Source organism: Ahaetulla prasina, chromosome 1 (genome assembly GCF_028640845.1).
Source record: "Ahaetulla prasina isolate Xishuangbanna chromosome 1, ASM2864084v1, whole genome shotgun sequence".
Lineage (NCBI taxonomy): Eukaryota > Metazoa > Chordata > Lepidosauria > Squamata > Colubridae > Ahaetulla > Ahaetulla prasina.
The window spans coordinates 117,477,244-117,498,785 of NC_080539.1; the positions used below are offsets into that span (position 1 = coordinate 117,477,244).

Consider the following 21,542-nt stretch of genomic DNA (forward strand, 5'->3'; position numbering starts at 1 on the left):
CTATAAAGCATTGGTTGTTGCCCTACTCTCAGGCTTTACAGAGAATAAATGCATGACTTCTTGTGATAGTTCTTCAAGTATTAAAAGACTGCTATCATGTCGCCCCTTTGTCTTCTCTTCTTAAAGCTTAGACATATTTAATTCTTTTAACATTATTTCATAGAGTTTAGTCTCCAGGGATTTCATTGTCTTTGTTGCTCTTCTCTACACACTCTCCAGTTTCTCAGGCATCTTTTTGTTTGGGAAAATCAAAAGCCAACCTATTGCTGTCTGACCAATGATATGGATCACTTCCATGATTTTATTTATTTATTTTATTTATTTGTCAAACATTATAAGATAACAGATATAAGTATAAACATGATTATGAATACAGGAAATGGATACAAATAATTGGGACAGTAGGACAGGGACAGTAGGCACGTTGGTGTGCTTATGCACGCCCCTTACAGACCTCTTAGGAATGGAGGTCAACAGTAGACAGTCTAAGGTTAAAGCTATGGAAGTTTGGGGATGAAACCACAGAATCAGGTAGTGCATTCCAGGCATTGACCACTCTGTTGCTGAAGTTGTATTTTCTGCAATTGAGTTTGTAAGAGTTTATGTTAAGTTTGTATCTATTATGTGCTCGTGTATTTTTGCGGTTAAAGCTGAAGTAGTCACTGACAGGTAGGACGTTGTAGCAGATAATTTTATATACTAAGTTGTCAAAGCCCAAAATTTCAAGCCTGGTAACATAAGGTATTCTGTTGTGAGCAGAGGAGTGGAGAACTCTTCTTGTGAAATACCTCTGGACTCGCTCAATTGTATTAATGTCCGATATACAGTGCGGGTTCCAGACAGATGAGCTGTATTCTAGAATTGGTCTAGCAAAAGTTTTGTATGCCCTAGTTTGCAGTACAATATTACCCAGAGAGAAGCTTTGCAAAATTAGGTTAACTACTCTTAATACCTTTTTGGCAATGCTGTTACAGTGAACTCTGGCACTTAGATCATTTAAGATGAATACTCTGAGGTCCTTGACAGAGTGAGGGTCGTCTACGAGGTCGTAGCCGCCCAGCTTGTATTTGGTGTTCTGATTTTTTTTGCCAATGTGTAAGACAGAGCATTTGTTTTTGACATTATACTGTACCCGTGTACCAGCCTCTACGGCTGTAGCCCAAAACGACATTGGCTCTTTTGACAGCTGCAGCACAGTGCTGCATTGTGCTTAATTTGGAGTTTTCCAGAACTTTCTCACAACCACTGCCAAGCCAAGGTATCTACATGAACATCTCACAATTCTCATCACTGAATAGTTTTGCTAAACGTAACTCCATATCTTTGAACCTTCAGCCAGTTTTGGAAGACAGTAACAATTTCCCGCCCCCCACCCCAACCCCGTCATCCGCAAATTTGCTGAGCCTCCCTTTTATCCTCTCATTTATGTCATTTGTAAATATGCCGAAGAGCATTGGGTACAGGGCGGAACTCTTGAGATATCCCACCGCATAACCATCTTTCATGCAACACGTTAATCCATAACCAAATCACATGGAAGCTTCACGTGTTACCCGTGTATTTTTTTTTACTACTATTGTGCCCGTACAATTTAGCTGCTCTGATTAAAAAGTCTAGCAAAAGCAACCCACTCAAATTATTTCCCTCTTGTCTTCAGATGGTAGATAGGCTACTATTAGCAACTGTCCCCAGGGCTGCTGCCTCAACAGAAAACTGCTCCGAAAGCCGCATCTTTTCACAAGCTCTTTCAAGCGCGCAGGCGCGAGTGACAAAAAAGGAGCAAAAATACTTTTTTTTGCCCTCCGACCAATCAGAATCTAGTAGAGTTGGCTAATCTTAATAACTCCGCCCGCCGGATTCATGTTTTCCGGTTGTTAAGTTTGGACCAGCCGGCTTCTCTGATACGCAACGCTGCTGTGCGAAAGCGGCACTTGTCAGAAAATATCTGGTTTCTCCTGTGAAGAAAGGTATTTCTGTCCTCCCCTCCTCCCCTTTCCTCATGTAATACGTGTGGTTCTTGAAAGCTCCTTTAAGTCGATGATGTACTCAGTCAACTCTTAAGTAAATGCAGGCTTGCACATGAAACGTATGTTAAATAGTACTTTACAGCAACATAAGGGTTGTTGTTTTTTTTGCAGCCGTGGAGAAATTGCTCTTCCCTGATATCTGTCAAGCCATCAACAGGTCTTTTTTTTTTAAAATTTTTCCTTGTCATAACTATCTTTGGAAGAACGATATTTTGAACCACACACCCACACAAAAATGGATTGATTCCTGAAAAGTGATGGTGTGTCATTAATATTCATGAAATAAGCTTAGTGACTGGTATTTATTGATACATTCAAACTCCTGACAGCATTAAAATGCTTGGGGGGGAAAGATATTCTCATATTCATTCTGTGATTTTTTCTTATTTTACTGGAGCAGTGACATGTCCAGAGCTACTGACCTTTTGCACTAAAAATAACCAAAGTGTCCGGTGACTCCTTAACAGTTAACATCTTTTTTTACAGCATATGCTTCTATAAGAACCCACCTGTTTGATGAATCTCTAAGAAAGCTTTATCTGCCATGAACACTCAGCAAAAATGCTATGCAATTATTTAGGAACACAGGAGCTACTCCTTGGAAATGGGGCTCATTTTTGAGTAAGCAAAAGTCCATAGACTCAAAATCCATCGGAAGGAAATGCCTTTATTAGCCTAACTGAACTTTTATTCACAAGATCTAGTGATCACAAGTCTCTGATTTCAGCCAAGATGGCGAGGAAGCCACGAAGAGCATAAAAAGAGAGATAGCCACAGTATTGGCCTCTGACAGGTTCTTTTTTTTTTAAAGAAACCCTCCAAATTAAGTTGTGGCCTTGTTTGAGGGTCCATTTACTGTTCCTCTGTATTTCCATGTGGTTTTCTTACATGGAGCAGCTAATCTGATGTGCTTCTGACTTGACAAATCTACTATTTAATTTATGGGACACTCACATTTGGGAATGGTCAGTTTCTCATTGGCAAGAGTTTTCTGTCCTCCTGCCTTGCCTCCCTTCCACCTTTCCCATAAACCAGCAAGGCTCACTTTTCACTGGAGATAGAGAGAATGCCTTGTAACCTTATTCTCTTTTGCCTCCTTACAAAGAAAAAAGTTTTCTTTTTTTCCACCAAAGGAGGTACTTTCCCAAGGGGGGTGGGTGGGTTGGCTGATAGACTGGAGTGCTGCTTTTTGTACCCCTATATTGGTCAGCTGTTTGAGGTCAAAGATAATGAGGACACCTGCAGATCCATTCCAACTTATTTCACAAGGATTGGGTTTGTGTAAAAATAGCAGACATGTGGCAATGTGCTTAAACCACATTGTTAAAAACTAAAATTGTGAGCTTGATTTGATCTAGCTTGTGCCATCTGAATGGCACAAGCTAGATCAAGACTAACAAACTCAATTTATAATAATAATAATAATAATAATAACAACAACAACAACAACAACAACAATAATAATAATAATAATAATAATAATAATAATAATAATAATATCAGAGTTGGAAGGGACCTTGGAGGTCTAGTCCAACTCCCTGCCCAGGCAGGAAACCCTACACCATTTCAGACAAATGGCTATCCAACATTTTCTTTAAAATTTCCAGTGTTGGAGCATTTACAACTTCTGCAGGCAAGTTGTTCCACTGATTAATTGTTCTAACCGTCAGGAAATTTCTCCTTAGCTCTAAGTTGCATCTCTCCTTGATTAGTTTCCACCCATTGCTTCTTGTTCTACCCTCAGATGCTTTGGAGAATAGTTTGACTCCCTCTTCTTTGTGGCAACCCCTGAGATATTGGAACACTGCTATCACGTCTCCCCTAGTCCTTCTTTTCATTAAACTAGGCATACCCAGTTCTTGCAACCGTTCTTCATATGTTTTAGCTTCCAGTCCCCTAATCATCTTTGTTGCTCTTCTCTGCACTCTTTCTAGAGTCTCAACATCTTTTTTACACTGTGGCGACCAAAACTGAATGCAGTATTCCAAGTGTGGCCTTACCAAGGCATTATAAAGTGGTATTAACACTTCATGTGATCTTAATATTAATATTTTTTTTAATAATATTTTAATTTGTATACCGCCCTTCTCCCGAAGGACTCAGGGCGGTGAACAGGCAGATAAAATATAAATACACACAGTAATTAAAAACATCCCTTAAAAAACTAATTCAAATGCCCAAAATGTTAAAAAACGTACTCCTCCGTAAAATAACAAAATTTTAAAAACCCATCCAATAAAAATAAAAATCAGGCTAGTCCAGCCATACGAAATAAATAAGTTTTAAGTTCGCGGCGAAAGGTCCTAAGGTCAGGTAATTGTCGAAGTCCGAGGGGAAGTTCGTTCCACAGGGTCGGAGCTCCCACAGAGAAGGCCCTCCCCCTGGGGGCCGCCAGTCGACACTGTTTGGCTGACGGCACCCTGAGGAGTCCCTCTCTGTGGGAGCGTACCGGACGATGGGAGATAGAAGCCGGCAGTAGGCGGTCCCGTAGATAGCCCGGTCCTAAGCCATGGAGCGCTTTAAAGGTGGTAACCAATACCTTGAAGCGCACCCGGAAAACAACAGGTAGCCAGTGCAGTCTGCGCAGGATAGGTGTTATGTGGGAGCTCCGAGACGCTCCCTCGATAACCCGCGCAGCCGCATTCTGAACTAGCTGAAGTCTCCGGGTGCTCTTCAAGGGGAGCCCCATCTTGATTCTATTCCTCTGTTTATACAGCCCAGAACTGTGCTGGCTTTTTTGGCAGCTGCTGCACACTGCTGGCTCATATCAAAATGGTTGTCCACTAGGACTCCAAGATCCCTCTCACAGTTACTACTATTGAGCAAGGTACACATATCCTGTACCTGTGCATTTTGTTTTTTTGGCCTAAATGTAGAACCTTACTTTTTTCACTGTTGAATTTCATTTTGTTAGATAGCGCCCAATGTTCAAGTCTGTCAAGATCGTTCTGAATCTTGAGCCTATCTTCTGGAGTGTTGGCTATTCCTGCCAGCTTGGTGTCATCTGCAAATTTGATGGGTTCCCCATCTATCCCCTCGTCCAAGTCATTGATGAAGATGTTGAAGAGTACTGGGCCTAAAACAGAGCCTACTCCACTGCATACTTCCCTCCATGAGCCCTTTCATTGAGGGCTGCATCAGGTTGTGTTTGACCTTGGGGGGGTTGTGGTGGGCATGGCCAGGTGGGCGTGGGTGTGGCCAGCTTGATGTCACTTGTTTTGGGGTGCATGTGGTGGCCTGAGTGCTCTGCCAGCGAAAACAGGTTCCCGAGTTCCGTTTTCAGCTGCAGGGACCTGCAACCCTCTGCTAGTGAAAACGGAGCTCGGGAGGGCCTCCTGCAGCCTTCGCGAGCTCCGTTTTCACTGGCAAAGGCACTGCGGGCCAGTCCTTCGCTGTTTCCTGGGGGGCCTGTGGGCCAGATCTAAACACCCCACAGGCCGGATCTGAGCCTTGAGTTTGATACCCCTGAGCTAGATCAAATGTAGTATTCTAGCTATTACCAAGAGGGCATTCACATGAGGGTCCTTTTGCAGTTTGGAATCTCTCTGGACCTGGATGTATTGGTACATTTGAAATAGCTTTGAATGGGAAGCCACCATAGATCTTTTGAAGCTCTGCAGTACTGTAGGTCAGCCCATTCTGATTTCAGCCTACCTCAAATTCCCGTCGGTGAAAATTCTATTTTCTCTTCCAATAGTATTTAATATCTGGGTTTTAGGGCGGTTGATAATTAATGTGATAGTTGATCAACTATCAACTTCATTTTGAAGGTATTGAGAATGGAAATAATGGAAAAATAGAAGTATACCAAATCTTCAACCTTAGGATGTTTGAGCCCATCGCAGTGCTCTTTGGAGCATTTATATTATTTTGAGCAACAACTTACACAGTCCTTTACATTGGTGTAAAAAGGAATTTATGCTAAAACAATTATCTTAAACTAGCAAATGGGGAAAAAAATTAACCTTAATGAAATTTAGGTAATATATAACCATAGTAACTCTTTTAAAAAAAGTTAAATTCAGTTAGAAGGACAGATTTTCCAGGCAGAAACTGTTTCTTCCTGTTTCTATTTGCCAAGAAAGGAAATAGCAATTGAAAAAGAGAAGTAATTGTTGGTCCTAATGAATTCAGTAATACTTACCAAGAAATAAACATGGGTACCACTGCTGTTGCCCAAGGACCACCGGAGTGTTGATTCCACATTATAATACTGAATTCATTATCTTGAATTCAGTTGCCTCAAGTATTGTATAAATACTGTACACATTTACAGAGATATCCATTACAATTTTGGGATAAGAGATGTTACACGAATTGTAGAAAAAATCAAGTAGCAGTAAGCAAATGCAATTGAAGACAGAGGTAAAAAATTATTTAAAGAAATGTAGTTTAGACCTGTCCGTATCTTTCTGTCCCTGTACCCTTGTTTTTTCTTGGTCTGTATAGTGAATGATGTTCTTTAAAGTTCTTGCCATCAATTATTTAGTCAATTAAGGCCTTCGCATAAGATTTTTTCATAAAATAAGAGCATGCCTCAAGTATAATCAGTTTTTCCCCAAATAGCCAAGGTATTTTATGGAAAAAAGGATCGCTAATCTAGTGATTACCTTGCAAATTAATGTATTGTTATATAGTGATTTAGCAGATTGTTAGCCACAACCCACTATTTGGGAAGCACACACATTCAGAATGTATTATTTAAATAGGATGATGGCAATGGTAATAATATCTGAAAGTTCATTCAGAAATCAATGCAAAGGTTCCAGGAGCCAAATAGCTTTGATTCTTTAAGTGAATTGTTCACTTTTTCTTGTCAGATTCTGAATTATAGCTGTAGATTGTGAATTTTTATTTTCCTGCAGATTACAGAATGGTGGGAAAGTAATCTAAGACAGATAATTTCGTTAGCAATAAATGTCAACTCTCTACATGATCTGTGAATCAGACCACCGTATATGTTTTCCAGAGCAGTTTTCTCCAACCTGGAGGTCCTTCATATGTGTGGATTTCAATTCCCAGAGTTCATTTGTTTTTTCTAATAAATGAAATAAAATAAAGCAAAGTATATTGTATATGTGGCTTTAAAATCCCACCTTAATAAAAAAGTATGAATGCTTGGAAATAAAACACAAAAATTAATTGGAGGGGGGGATTTAGCTAGCCATCTTCAATTTGTAAGCCTATATATCAAATACTCAAAGAGAACTCTCAGAAGATCCTCAGAGAAGTTTAAAAAGTCATTCGGTCTACCAAACCTTTTGCAATATGACTTTTGAAAGGATGGGTATGGCAGGAATCCATACACATTGAAAAAAACGATTTATTCTTTTCTAGAAGGGACAAAGAACAAATACTTCAGCTGTTCTTTTAACTGGTTGCCCTTTCCAGGTAATATATTTGGGAAATTATCAACTGGATTTTTTTCTTGCCAAGTTCAAAGTTCAGATTCTTGTTTTGAAGCAAAACAGATCGGTAAAATGGCAAAGCTGCCTAGAAAGTTCAAGCTTTTCAACAATTTTTAAACAGATTGCAAAAGACATCCTGTTCAAACCCATTAAAAAAAACCCCAACTTGTTTCCTAAACTGCATCTATTTATATATAAATCAAAGATAATATCATTATAGAATCTAAGTCTGGAGCAAAGGTATATTCTTAAATAGTGATTCTGAACATATATGTACATAAAGCATTTATATGACAATTTGATACCCAGTGCCACAAACCTCTGCCAAGTTATCATTTAGTACACTTCAAAACAGCAATATTTCTGCTCCTCAATCCCTCCAAACTGTTTGCACGTTTTTAGTGGGATCATCTTCCCTTTTGCAGCCATTGGATATTGAGGACAGGATGGGAAGGTCATGAACCTCTCTTTGCAGCTGACCAGTTGAAAAGCACAAAACATCCACATGATTGAGTGTGCTACTATGATTCATGATATAGATAAATACTCTAGATCAGGGGTGTCAAACTCACATCATCACGTCGTCACATGACATATCGGGACTTTTTTCCCCTTCACTAAACTGGGGTGAGCGGGGCCATCACATGATGCATTCGGCCCATGGGCCAGGAGTTTGACAACCCTGCCCTAGATAGAGCCACACAAACAAAAACCCATAGAAAGAAAAAAAACCAATGTAAAGAAACCACAAAAGTCATTCCTCACTCCATTCAAAAATATGAAATATTTGTTTTAAATGGCTATGCCATATATCCATGTTTTTAGTATATGTGAGATTGGGCATTTGTAAAATGGGAACAACAACTGAGCATTTATAAGAGAAAACTGTCTGGCTATCAAATCATTATTTATCTTGCATTTAAAAAGTTTCTGTCTTCTTCTGCCGTATGTATTGGCATGCAAATTATATGTGACACTTGCACACACTGCTGTAGCCATGGACTGACTTCGTCTGGGTGAGGCTGATATGGGCACATTATTTTTCCCTTCCCCCTCCCCCACTCCCCCCCCCCACTCCCCCATTATTGTGCTCTGCTGACTGTGACTATGCTGGCTTAGGCTGCAGGAAAAACTGGACACTGCTTTTTAAACTTGTTAACTTTAAGAAGTGTGAACTTCAACTCCCAGAATTCCACAGCCAGCATGTTGATCTACATTTACAGGGGTGTCAAACTGGTGGCCTGCAGGCCAGATGTGTCACGTGTAGGCCACTCCCACTGCAGCTCCACGAAGGGGAAAATGTCGTGAAACGTCACATGATGGCAACGTGACAAGTTTGACACCCGTGATCTACAATGTCTGATTTAGAAAAAACTGGTCTAGAATGTCTTGACATTCTAAAAAGGAGTGGATGAAGCCTGCCTAACATGCCTTTGGAAAGTAGTAGTCTTCCGGTAGACCACTGGACTTGTTATTAAACATAGGGTTAAAATAAAAACAATCTCTTTTCATTTGCTACTTTAAGAAAAAAATATTTAACAAAAACTAGTTAAATCGTCCAACGTGAAATCTAGACCATATATAAATATATTACTTCAACTTTGGGAGCTGAAGTGCACACTTCCTAAAGTTGCCAAGTTTGAAAAGCCCTGTTCTAGATTATAAAGGACACATCTATCGAATCCTGTTTTTCACACCAGGAGTGTAAATTTCTTCCCTTCTACATAGAATAATTATGTTTGTGGAACATGAAACCCTACTTTCTAATAAAAACATCATCACAACTATATATTGATATACTATTACGTTTTTTTCCTAAAATTGTATTATCCTATGTATTCATGTGGGACCAAGAAAGAACCGTGACGGAACATGACAAAATCATGCAGATAAAAGAATCCTTGAATGTCTTAAAATACCGACAAAAAAAGATCCATCCTTTTTCAAACATTCATTGAGGAATTCAATAGAAATGTTCTGATAAATTTAAGGTAAAGGTCCCCCTCGCACATATGTGCTAGTCATTCCTGACTCTAGGGGGCGGTACTCATCTCCATTTCAAAGTCTAAGAGTCCGAAGACATCTCTGTGGTCATGACTAAATGCCAAAGGCACACGGAATGCTGTTACCTTCCCACCAAAGGTGGTCCCTATTTTCTATTTGCATTTTTTACGTGCTTTCGAAGTGCTAGGTTGGCAGAAGCTGGGACAACTAATGGGAGCTCCCCCTGCGGCACTAGGGATGCTGAACTGCTGCCCTTTCGATCGACAAGCTCAGTATCTTAGCCACTGAGCCACCATGTCCCTGAAGTAAAAAATAAATTTACTTCATCTCTAAATCATAGAAAGTGAATTTTCCATTTCTTAAAACTTCGGCATGTTGATTGTTTGTGCAGACATTAACTGTATTTATATGTTTTATTGAGCTATCATGAATGTATTACTCCCATCTGTTGTATTTCACCAATAAACAAAGATAATATCATTAAACAAATGTTCAAGAGTCTTTCACTGGATCCAGAGGGAAAAAAAGAAAGGGGCTGTGGATTGATTTAACAGGGAAGAAACTGTATTGATTGTTCTGCCTCCAAAAACTGTCAAAATGTTTTGTTGTTTTTGCCAACAAAGGGTTTGGCACATTTATTACCTTTTTTATGATTTTGGAAGGAAGGATGTGCCATTTTTCTTATTCAGTGCTATTTTGCCCACCTGGTATAATTTCAGGTGCAACCACTTGCTAACAAATCATTCTCTTGTAGCATTAACGTGGGATATTCTGGAACTGGAGTAAAAATGGCAAGCGTTCTCTGCCAGATTCCCTTCTGCTCAAGTGACAGGAAGGCTGATTGATTTGTTAAAGATTACCAGTTTTCTGGAGCGTCTGTGCGGTGGGGTGGAGAATGGTCCAGGGTTAAGTGGAGGGAGCTGTCTTAATGCATTGCAAAGTGTCCTGTCAGCAGAAAAACTTTTTGAAAACAGTCTATGGTTTAACTATCACACAGGTGACTAGAAAGATAGGTGAAGCTACATTCACCAGGGTGGCCCCTTCTTCCATGGACTGGGATTGATGGAAATTTTTCCTACCTGATGCTGATTTTGGGAGAGAGGGGAAACGAAGCCAGTGAAATTTGCCATTCTCTTTCCTTAAATTGTCTTGCAGTAAAATTGTACTTTGCACATCTTGTTCCTTTGGCAGATTTGAAGTTGTCAGTTGGGACAACACAAATTACTTCATGAGTTTTCTGTTGGCTTAGGAACTGGAGGAATGCACTGTGCCCTCAACAGCATTTAGGAAGAGCTTACAGATGTTCTCTCCAGATCTCTTATCTGGCATGCCCATCTATTGACACCTACGAATTAACGTTACTTATTAAGTTAAACTAGGAAGTTTTGATTCTGCTAGGTAGCTCTTCTTTGAAGGGACACAATCCAGATGTGGGCCATTCTTGATGCAGGGATGGGCCGAAAGCAGGTCTGGATGTGCAACAGAAAAATATTGGCAAAGGTTTCTGATTCACTGCTTTGATAATTCTGTCAACAAAAGAATACTGTTAAAATTAAGCAAGTTGAATAACTGAGAATACATTTTTGTTTAGCATGCTTTAGAAAGGAAAAGGGAAGGGAAGGGAAAGGAAAAGGGAAGGGAAGGGAAAGGAAGGGAAGGGAAGGGAAGGGACAGGGCCTGCTGCTTCTGAACTGCTGGTTTTAAAAAGTCTCATAATAGTCTGGATGTACCTTGCTTTTTTCTAGCTACTTCCAGCTAGTTAACTTGATTGCACAGGGAACATTGCATGAATACATCAGTTAAGCTCTCCCAAGGTGATGGGTATCATAGGTCACAAGAATAAAAAAAAAGAATCACCCTGGCCCTCCAATTATTTACTTACAAAAACCTTGAAGAAGCAGTTTCAATCGAATAAATAACATGTGCCTGACCTAAGAGTAGGTCTCCAAACACCTCTGTTGATGCTTTTAGTCAAGGACACAGCATCAGCATGAGGCCTCTTGCTAGGTTTCCTTCCATGTGCTATGTTTTGCAATGATTTTTTTTGTTGAATCTTTTGCATTTTGTGCTGATCTTTGATTTTAAGCAAATAATGATCGGCTTTGTCTTAGCTTAAAGAAGAGAATGTATCAATGCTGCCCCTAACTGCCAAGATAGCTAAAGTTAGCAAGGTCAGAAAAGTTGTTTTACTTTTTGATTTGGTATTTAAATACAATCGTGCCAGCTACAAACGTCCAACTCCAGCTCTTAAACTACTGTTTATTGAATAAGACAAAATAGTCTGTATTTGCACAGCACGTTAACTAATAAAATATAGTTTATAAATCACAATAGCTGGATTTATATAGAACAGAACAGAACAGAATAGAATAGAATAACAGAGTTGGAAGTGACCTTGGAGGTCTTCTAGTTCAACCCCCTGCTTAGTCAGGAAACCCTATACCATATGACATATTAAACCATAATATTAAACCATAATACGGTGAAACATGGACACTAACCTCACAATTATATAAAAGCTAAGAGTGGTACAAAGAGCCATGGAAAGATGCATGCTTGGCATTACAAAACAATATCGAAAGATCTGCGCATGTATTAGAGAACAAATGAAAGTATAGGATATCGTCAAGAGAGTAGAAGAATTGAAATGAAATGAGCTGATCACATAGCAAGAAGAACTGATGGCAGGTGGACCAAGGGGGTCATAGAATGGATCCTACTTGATAAAAAGCATCCACAAAAGAGACCTAAAATAAGATAGATCGATGACATCAGCAAGTATTGTGGGTCCGATTGGCAAAAGAAAGCTCAGGACCATATTGGTTGGAAACATGCGGAGGAGGCCTTCATCCTACAGTGGATACACAACGGCTAAAATGATGATGATGATGATGATAATGATTAAACCAAAAGAAAAACCTATATTGTGGCAGATAATAATGCAACTGGTTTCCAGTTTCCAGTTGCCAATTTAATTTTCTCCAAATGGGATCATTCAGACAAGTGTATAGGTGGTCACATTCTCCTGTTAAACCCCTTCACCCCAGCTGGACAGAGTATGGCTTAAGGATTTAATTTCTTTAAGGAGCAGCTTTCTTTAATCTCACCCCCGCCTGTCTTTACAAACACGGAGGAGATTCTAACACAGGAGGAGGCAATTCCCACGGAGCCATGGATTACTAAAAAAACCAAACGACGGAAACGAAGGAAACGAGGTAAAAGATCTGGGATCTTAATCAAGCTAAGAACTCGCACTAAAACTCCTCTGCCTTCAATTTTCCTAACAAATATACGCTCACTTGCAAATAAGATGGATGAAATACTCCTCTTAAACAAATACTATTCTGATTTTCGCAATTCAGCAGTCCTATGCTTCTCTGAAACCTGGTTAAATGAATCAATTGAAAATAGCAGCCTGAACATTCCAGGATTTCAAATTGAACGATCAGACAGGGTTCCAGAAACATCTGGTAAAAAGAAAGGAGGCTTATGCCTATATATTAATTCAACCTGGTGTCAAGATTTTAACATAATTTACAAATTCTGTGACAACAATTTAGAGACTCTAATTATCAACTGCAAACCTTACTATTCGCCTCGTGAATTTTCCTCATTTCTTCTAATTGCTGTTTATGTCCCACCACAAGCCTGTGTAAACGAGGCATTACGAACTCTAGCTGACCAAATCATGGAGGCTGAAGCCAAACACCCTGATTCACTGGCCATTGTTTTGGGAGATCTAAACAAGGCAAACTTAAGGAAAGAACTACCAAAATACTTTCAGCATGTCAATTGTCCCACCAGAGGCAAGAATACTCTAGACCACTGCTACACAACACTAAAAGATGCCTATCGGTCTTTACCACGTGCAGCTGTAGGACACTCTGATCATTGCATGATTCACCTTGTACCTGCTTACAGGCAAAGACTTAAAGCCATAAAACCAATAATTAAATCAGTGAAAACCTGGACGGAGGAATCAGAATTAAAGCTACAGGCATGTTTTGACTGCACTGATTGGAATATTTTTAAAGATACCTCTGCAGACCTGGATGAACTCACAGATACTGTAACATCATATGTCAGCTTCTGTGAAGACCTATGTACCTACAAGGAACTTGCGAATACACAGTAATAACAAACCTTGGTTTACACCTAAACTTAAGCAGCCACGACATTCCAAAGAGGAAGCCTACAGAAAAGGTGATAAAATGCTGTACAATCAGGCCAGAAATGCACTAACAAGGAGATAAGAGCAGCAAAAGAAGCTACTCTGAAAAGCTAAAGAATCAATTTTCAGCAAATGAACCAGCAAACATGTGGAAAACTCTTAAAAATATCACCGGCTATGGCAAACCTCCTTCCCAGGCTGAAGGTAATCAACAACTGGCAGATGACCTGAATGAGTTTTACTGCAGGTTTGAAAGGAAACTACAGCCACCTATCTCCACAACCCCATCTCAGACACACCAACAACAGCCAAGCCTCCTACAACTGACCCCATTTCATTGGGTTCACAACCCCTAGTGATCACAGAAAAGGAAGTGCAGGACCTATTTCACAGACAAAAGCCAGGAAAAGCTCCAGGCCCAGACAAGATAACTCCTTCTTGCTTAAAAGTCTGTGCTGACCAATTGGCCCCATCTTCACCCATATTTTCAATAAATCACTAGAGATGTGCTATGTTCCTTCTTGCTTCAAACGCTCTACCATCATCCCAGTGCCGAAGAAGCCCACCATCAAGGAACTGAATGACTACAGACCAGTTGCTCTAACATCTGTAGTCATGAAAACCTTTGAAAGGCTAGTGCTTTCCTACCTGAAAACCATCACGAATCCGCTTTTAGACCCCTTGCAATTTGCATACCGAGCAAATAGATCAACAGATGATGCTGTTAATATGGCTCTGCACTACATCCTACAACATCTTGAGTCTCCAAAGACCTATGCAAGGGTCCTTTTGTAGACTTTAGTTCAGCATTCAATACCATCATTCCAGACATTCTTCTAACTAAGCTAAACCAGCTACAGGTACGGAACAGACTTGTAAGTGGATCACAAGCTTCCTAACAAACAGGAAGCAGCAGGTGAAGCTAAGCAAGATCACATCAAATACCTGTACAATTAGCACAGGGGCCCCCCAAGGCTGTGTGCTCTCCCCACTTCTCTTCTCTCTGTATACCAATGACTGCATCTCCAATGATCCATTTGTTAAGCTACTGAAGTTCGCAGATGACACAACAGTGATTGGTCTCATTCGAGACAATGACGAATCCGCATATAGACGAGAGGTCGAACGACTAGCCTTGTGGTGCAACCAAAACAATCTGGAACTGAACACACTCAAAACCGTAGAAATGGTGGTAGATTTTAGGAAAAACCCTTCCATACTTCCACCTCTCACAATACTTGACAACACAGTATCAACAGTAGAAACCTTCAAATTTCTGGGTTCTATCATATCGCAAGATCTCAAATGGACAGCTAACATCAAAAACATCATTAAAAGAGGACAACAAAGAATGTTCTTTCTGCGCCAACTCAGTAAGCTCAAACTGCCCAAGGAGCTGCTGATCCAATTCTACAGAGGAATTATTGAGTCTGTCATTTGCACCTCTATAACTGTCTGGTTCGGTTCTGCAACCCAACAAGAAACACACAGCCTTCAGAGGATAATTAGAACTGCAGAAAAAATAATTGCTACCAACTTGCCTTCCATTGAGGACCTGTATACTGCACGAATCAAGAAGAGGGCCGTGAAAATATTTGCAGATCCCTCGCATCCTGGACATAAACTGTTTCAACTCCTACCCTCAAAACGACGCTATAGAGCACTGCACACCAGAACAACTAGACACAAGAACAGTTTTTTCCCGAAGGCCATCACTCTGCTAAACAAATAATTCCCTCAACACTGTCAGACTATTTACTGAATCTGCACTACTATTAATCGTTTCATAGTTCCCATCACCAATCTCTTTCCACTTATGACTGTATGACTATAACTTGTTGCTGGCAATCCTTATGATTTATATTGATATATTGATCATCAATTGTGTTGTAAATGTTGTACCTTGATGAACGTATCTTTTCTTTTATGTACACTGAGAGCATATGCACCAAGACAAATTCCTTGTGTGTCCAATCACACTTGGCCAATAAAATTCTATTCTATTCTATTCTATTAAGAGCTCATTCATACCTTTTTGTTTTTCTGTGGAGAATTAAATATGTATAATAGAATTAATTGAGATACTTTAAAAAGTTACATGGTGTAAGTAATCTTTTTAGCAACAGTATCCTTCAGCTTGCACTCAACCCCTAGTTACTTCATGGCTAGGTTGAGTAGATTTCTTGGCAACCAACCATGCGAAGCCTTTTCTTCAAACTCAGACCCCTTCTTCCTCTTTCTCTTAGCAGAACATGGCCAAGGCAAAGATTGTCGTTCTTGGTGCTGGTCTAATCGGTTTATCCACCGCTGTGTACATTTCAGACTCCATTACAAACTGCACTGTGTCTGTCATGGCTGATAGATTTTCTCCTAACACGACCAGTGATGTTGCTGCAGGAATGCTTATCCCACATCTTTATCCAGGCAAGCAAAATTTACATTTCGGAAAGCAAAATCTGAAGTTGTCCAAGTATTTATTTTATGCCTACTTTCCCCCCAATTTTTACTTTGTTGCCCCAAAATCAGTTTTCTAGGAAGTACAGCTGCAGTTTCAAGGGACATTCTTCCAGCCTCTTAACCGGTACATTTTGAGTCAGACAGCTGAAGCTGTTGCAATTTATTTAGAAAAAGACACTATCTGCTTATCTTTAAGACTGGATGCTTTTCTAAAAGTTCCAGAGTAACTCCATGCTGTATGTGATGGTACAAGCTGTTACTTTTCCGGGATAGTGGTAAGTGTTAAGTACCCAAATAAACTGTCCATATCAGGAAGAGTCTATCTTATCTTGCATCTTGGGAATAATAGTTTCCTGCCATTTTACACGTGCCATTCTAGTTGTACATACATTATATTCCATGACACAATTGTTGTGGATGATGGTGATGACGACAATGACAATGATGATACAAATTGTGTCTGGCAATAGGTTCCCAACACATGCATATGTTCTACAATTGGCCTATATGGGGCTTTCCTCCATCTATAAATGTTCACGTGATTTTGATTTAAGCTCCTCATTTCTTGCATTAGACTCTACAAAGAGGGAGTCTCAATTAGGCCAAAATGCGATGCTGGCTTGTTGCACTCGCCCTCCTTCTAATAAGGAGTGGGGTGGGAATGGAGATTTGACAGTATCCTTCCCCTGCTACTCTTACCAAGCCACGCCCAAAAAGCACGGCCACAGAACCGGTAGTAAAAATTTTTGAATCCCACTACTGATCCAATACATAAATTTCAGTGCAGCCCATTTTATGTCTGCTTTTCCTGGATTTTCTTAAAATGCTTTCCCTCTATTCTTCTCTACAGGCATACCTGTTGATCAGCAGAAGCAGTGGTTTAGGGAGACTTTTGACCATCTGTTATCCATCTGTAATTCCTCAGAAGCCTCAGAAGCTGGGATTCACTTGGTATCTGGGTGAATATAGAGTTCATCAATGCTTTTGTGATTTTTTTCAGCATTGTGCTAAGCTCAATTGCCTTTTTGTAGGGAAAATTTGGGAGGCATATAATATTGTTGGGGACCAGGAGAGAACTTCTTGAGTTCTCCAGAAGAAAAAAAGAATACAAACATTTATTTTAGACTTATATCTTGTGATCCTTAAACTGGGTTCAGAATTTATTTAGGGAAACGTTAATATGTTGCAGTAGCACTTGTTCTTCTCTTTTAAAAATGCAAGTTTCAGTTTTCAAAAGCTTGGCTTGAGCCTATGATTTTTATAATGTGCTGTTGATATATAAGAGATTCACTGACTTCTCACAGTACTTTATATTCAAAGGCAGGTTTGGCATTAAATGCCAGTTATCGGCAAGTAACTTCAGAAGACAGAATTGCTCTCAAGTCCTGCCTCTGGGCTTCCGACAGTGTATCTGATTGGTGACTGTGAGAAATAGGATGCGGTATTAGATTGATCTTGGCTATGTTTAATTGGACTTCTCTTTGTTCACACGGAAAGTTGTGATGGAATTGGGAACTTTGGGATGGGCTGAGCAGAGGGAGGGGGAAAAATCTGAATATGACCATATCTCAACTGAGGAAAAAAATCCTAAATTTGTATTTCATAGTACTAAACACGACCCATTTGTCTTGTTAATTGGCTCTGCTGGTGGGGCTGATTATAAATATCTTCTCTTCTATACCTCTTATGTAGAAGGTATATAATAAAAGCTCCTTCTAATATTCGGAGGCTCCAGTGCAAATGTGGAGTTACATTCAACTATAGGCTGCCTCACCCTGCTTTGCTTGCACAAAAAAATGTGTTTTTGTATAGCTAACTGAGATATTTATAGAATTCTGGATTATTAAATTTCATTAATCCTTTTTTCCTGCCTTTCTTTAGCTGAGTTATATGAAAATCCCAGTCTGTGGGTACAATCTGTTGCTTGCAAAACCAGTTTCAAAATAAGAAAACAGTGGATGTGTGCAGTTGCAGAAGTTTGAACACCCTTGCAGTCAATACTCCATGGCACTGTTTTTCTGAGGACTTTGTGTGCTGTTCAGGAGTCAGCTAAATGACTTCCCTGCTCCCTAGAGCAGTCCTTGGTTTACATCTTCTATACTTCTTCTATAGCTGTAAGGTGGCAAGGTTGCCAGGGGAGACTTACCCGTATTTTTCGGACTATAAGATGCCCCTTAATTTTGGGGAGGAAAATAAGAAAAAAGCTGATTGGGGGTGAATTGGTGCCCCGGAATACCCCCAATCAGCTGTTCCCAGGGGTGAACTTTAGCAACAGGTTTGTTAGTTGTGAGCTCTGCGCCCTGCTTTTTTCTCAGCCTCTGAAACCTCTGTTTGAGAGGGTTTTTTTCAGCCTCTCAAACAGAGATTTCAGAGGCTGGGTGGGGCTACATTCGGACCCCCAGATTTTCGCCCTCTTTTTTGGGGATAAAAAGGTGCATCTTATACTCTGAAAAATACGTTAACTCCAGTTGTACTCATCACCAAGAGGCAGTACATGACCAGGTTCATCCTTATTTGAATTTCTCAGATGTAAGTAACCAGATTTATTCTGTGGGATTCAAACCCTTCACCAGGAATTAAACTCACAGACCATCATACTTTTAGATGATTTCATATGGTGCATTGGCTTTAACAGCTACCCAAGTCCTTAAGGCTCAACAGTTGCAGGAAAGGATATCTAGAAGTTCCATCAGAACAGTGTATATACAGTCCACTTTGCCTTAAGCTCTCCAAGCAGAGAAATAGCAGATGTTACCCCACACATGGGAAGTCCTGTAAAACTCCATATAGCTCTAGCAGAGATTTTTCTTGGTTCTCCCCGTGCTTGGTTTTTTTCTTGGCTTTTGTAGTTAAGTTTAATATTTTGAAAACAATATTTTTCCTGGTTGAACTTGTTGCTTGGAATCATTTAGAAATACCCTTGTCCTCTTTTATAAGCATGAATTGTCTTTATTTCTTAAGGCTTAGATAGATGCTTAGAGGAGCTTGTGATTATTGAAAATAGGCAATCGCAACCTGAGAGCAGTGGTGGGTTGCTTCCGGTTTGGTCAGGTTCTGTAGGACCGGTAGTAAAACCAGCGGGAGGCTCCACCCCCCCAATGTCATCATGGGAGATCTGCGCGTGCGCAGAAGCGCACACGCACTCCCATTACGAACCAGTAGTAAAGGTAAGTGGAACCCACCCCTGCCTGAGAGGTTAAAAAGATTAGAATGGCTAACTGTAACCTACTGAATCATTTACTTCTTCAAAAACTTGCCTTCTGCGCATGTCCAAGATGGCGCCGCCCTGCTGATCGGGGGAGCGGCGACGGGCCTTTTCGGGCTCTGTCCGGGTCTGGGGGGGCCTTAGTGACATCTTGGGCCCCCGCCCTGATGGAGGAAGATCTAGCCACCCGAAAGAGGGGTGGCTGGGCGCTGTGCGACTCCGAGGGGCGTTGGGAGGAGCCCCGGAGTCACGGCGCCTTGTGGGTAATCCTGGCGGCCTGCCGAGCCACCGCCGGCCTTTTCGGCGTTTTGGCGGCGGCGGCGGCGGCGGTGGTGGTGGTGGCGTTGGCATCGTGGACCCCCTGGACCCCTGCCTGGAGGACTCGGGCAATTCGAGGATGGGTTTTGGAGCTGGGCGTCTTCGGGGGCGATGGGAGGAGCCCCGGTGGGGCTGTGCCCCAATGAAGATCTGGAGGGCCACCCGGGCTCCATCGGCCTCTTCGAACTCTCGGCGGTGGCGGCCTGGTTCTCTCTTCGGGCTGGCTGGTGGAACCCCGGGACTGCTGGCGGGATTTGGCGACTGGTGCCCCCTCCCGGATGGTGGGGATTTCAGTGGCCTGCTTGCGGTGGCAATGGGGCTTTCCCGGCGGCGATGGCCGGGCAGAGGCGGTAGGCGGCGGCGGCCTGCCCCGGTGCTTTGAGGCGGCGGATGGCCCGGTAGGCCCAAGGTGGTTTGTGGCCTTGCCCTAGTGGTGTGGATATCTGGTGGTGCCTGAGGAAAGCCCACGGGCCCAACGGATACCCCTCCATTATTTAACATCTTTAAATAACATCTTTATCATCGTTCCTCCCCCCCTTCTTCCATAGTCCACCCCTGGTTGCTTGTATGGGGTGGTGAATTGACTGAGTCAGCGGTTTGGTCATCTACCGCACATGGATTACCTTTAACTGTTTCCCATCAGGACAGACTGGTCATGGTCACTTTACCATCTGCTTTGTCATCTGCTATCATCTTGACCAGCCCAGGATGGGCCTTTTGCCGGACCTTCTTAGTGATGCGAACATTTACTGCGGCTGACCTACTTGCCCTGCGAGATGCCCCTCTCTTGCGGGTTTGGCCCTCCAGATTATCGAGGGCCCACCTTGAGGACGGGCTTTGGAGTCCCGAGAGGTGGCATGCGAAAAATAGGAGGCTTAGGGCTTTTAATTAGTTGTTTTAATAGATTTTTAAGGGAGTTTTAATGGGATTTTAAGGGTTGGGAGGGGAGGATTTGTGGTGGGGAGAGAACCCGTCGGGAGGATCCAGCCCTGTGCTTGTTCGCGACATTGTTACATCTGGTCTGAAGGCAGGGGAGGTTCTGTTCCAGGACTAGAGGGCTGTCCAATCTGTACGGTAAGTGGGAGAGGCAGATATGGCGGAGGGGGGGGGCCGTATCGAGTGTTGGGAGCACGTGCTCGATGTTTGACGGCGATCACGTGCTCCGGCCCCTCAGTCCCTACCCGTTCCTCAGGCAGCCATGGTCCTCAGAGCCTGGATCTTTGGTTGATGTTATGTAATGCCGGTCCGTGGCTAATAAAGCCCCTGATTTGCGATCTTATTCAGGGGAGTCCATGACCTTATGGGCATTACGGAGACCTGGTTGGGTCCGGAGGGGGGGTTCCCCTCGTTGAGCTGTGCCCTCCAGGTTTCCGAGCATTTCATCAGCCGAGGGCCCAAGGTAGGGGTGGCGGGGTGGCGGTTGTCATTAAGGAAGATCTAGAACCGAGGGAGGCCACTGTTCCTCAGATTGCCGGTTGTGAATCCCTCTATGTGAGGTGGGGCCATAGGAATCAGTTGGGCTTGTTGATCGCGTACCTGGCTCCTTGCTGCGTGACCACAGCCCTGCCCGAGCTGTTGGAGGTACTTGCCTCTGTGGCGGTTGAGACCCCCAGACTTATAGTCATGGGGATTTCAACTGCCATCGGCTGGCTTGCTATCGACTGCAGCTCGGGAGTTCCAGGCTTCCATGACGGCCTTGGACCTGATTCGGTAAATGATGGCCCCACGCACATGGGGAGGCACACTGGACCTGATTTATATCTCTGGTCAGTGGTTAAATGATCTGGAATTAGATGATTTAGTAACAGAACCGATGTCATGGTCGATCATTTTCTCCTTCGACTAGACTTCGAACCGCCATCCACCATCGCAGGGAGACGGAACCTATCGGTGGTTCCGTCCCAGGCGCCTGATGGACCCTGAGAGGTTCCGGATGGAGCTTGGGCCATTCC

General features: G+C 41.9%; 1 protein-coding gene across 2 annotated transcripts in view; it reads left to right on the forward strand.

Moving 5' to 3' along the window:
• Nucleotides 1-1,879: 1,879 nt before the first annotated feature.
• Nucleotides 1,880-21,542, forward strand: part of DDO (D-aspartate oxidase) — a 36,158-nt gene continuing 16,495 nt past the window's right edge. Inside the window, exons 1-3 of one of the 2 annotated variants that reach the window (XM_058174036.1) lie at nucleotides 1,880-1,967; nucleotides 15,857-16,034; nucleotides 16,918-17,026. In XM_058174036.1, coding sequence (XP_058030019.1) covers nucleotides 15,863-16,034; nucleotides 16,918-17,026 — 281 coding nt within the window. In that variant the 5' untranslated portion in view covers nucleotides 1,880-1,967; nucleotides 15,857-15,862. The remainder of the gene's footprint in view (nucleotides 1,968-15,856; nucleotides 16,035-16,917; nucleotides 17,027-21,542) is intronic. The other variant, XM_058174046.1, reaches the window with a different exon arrangement.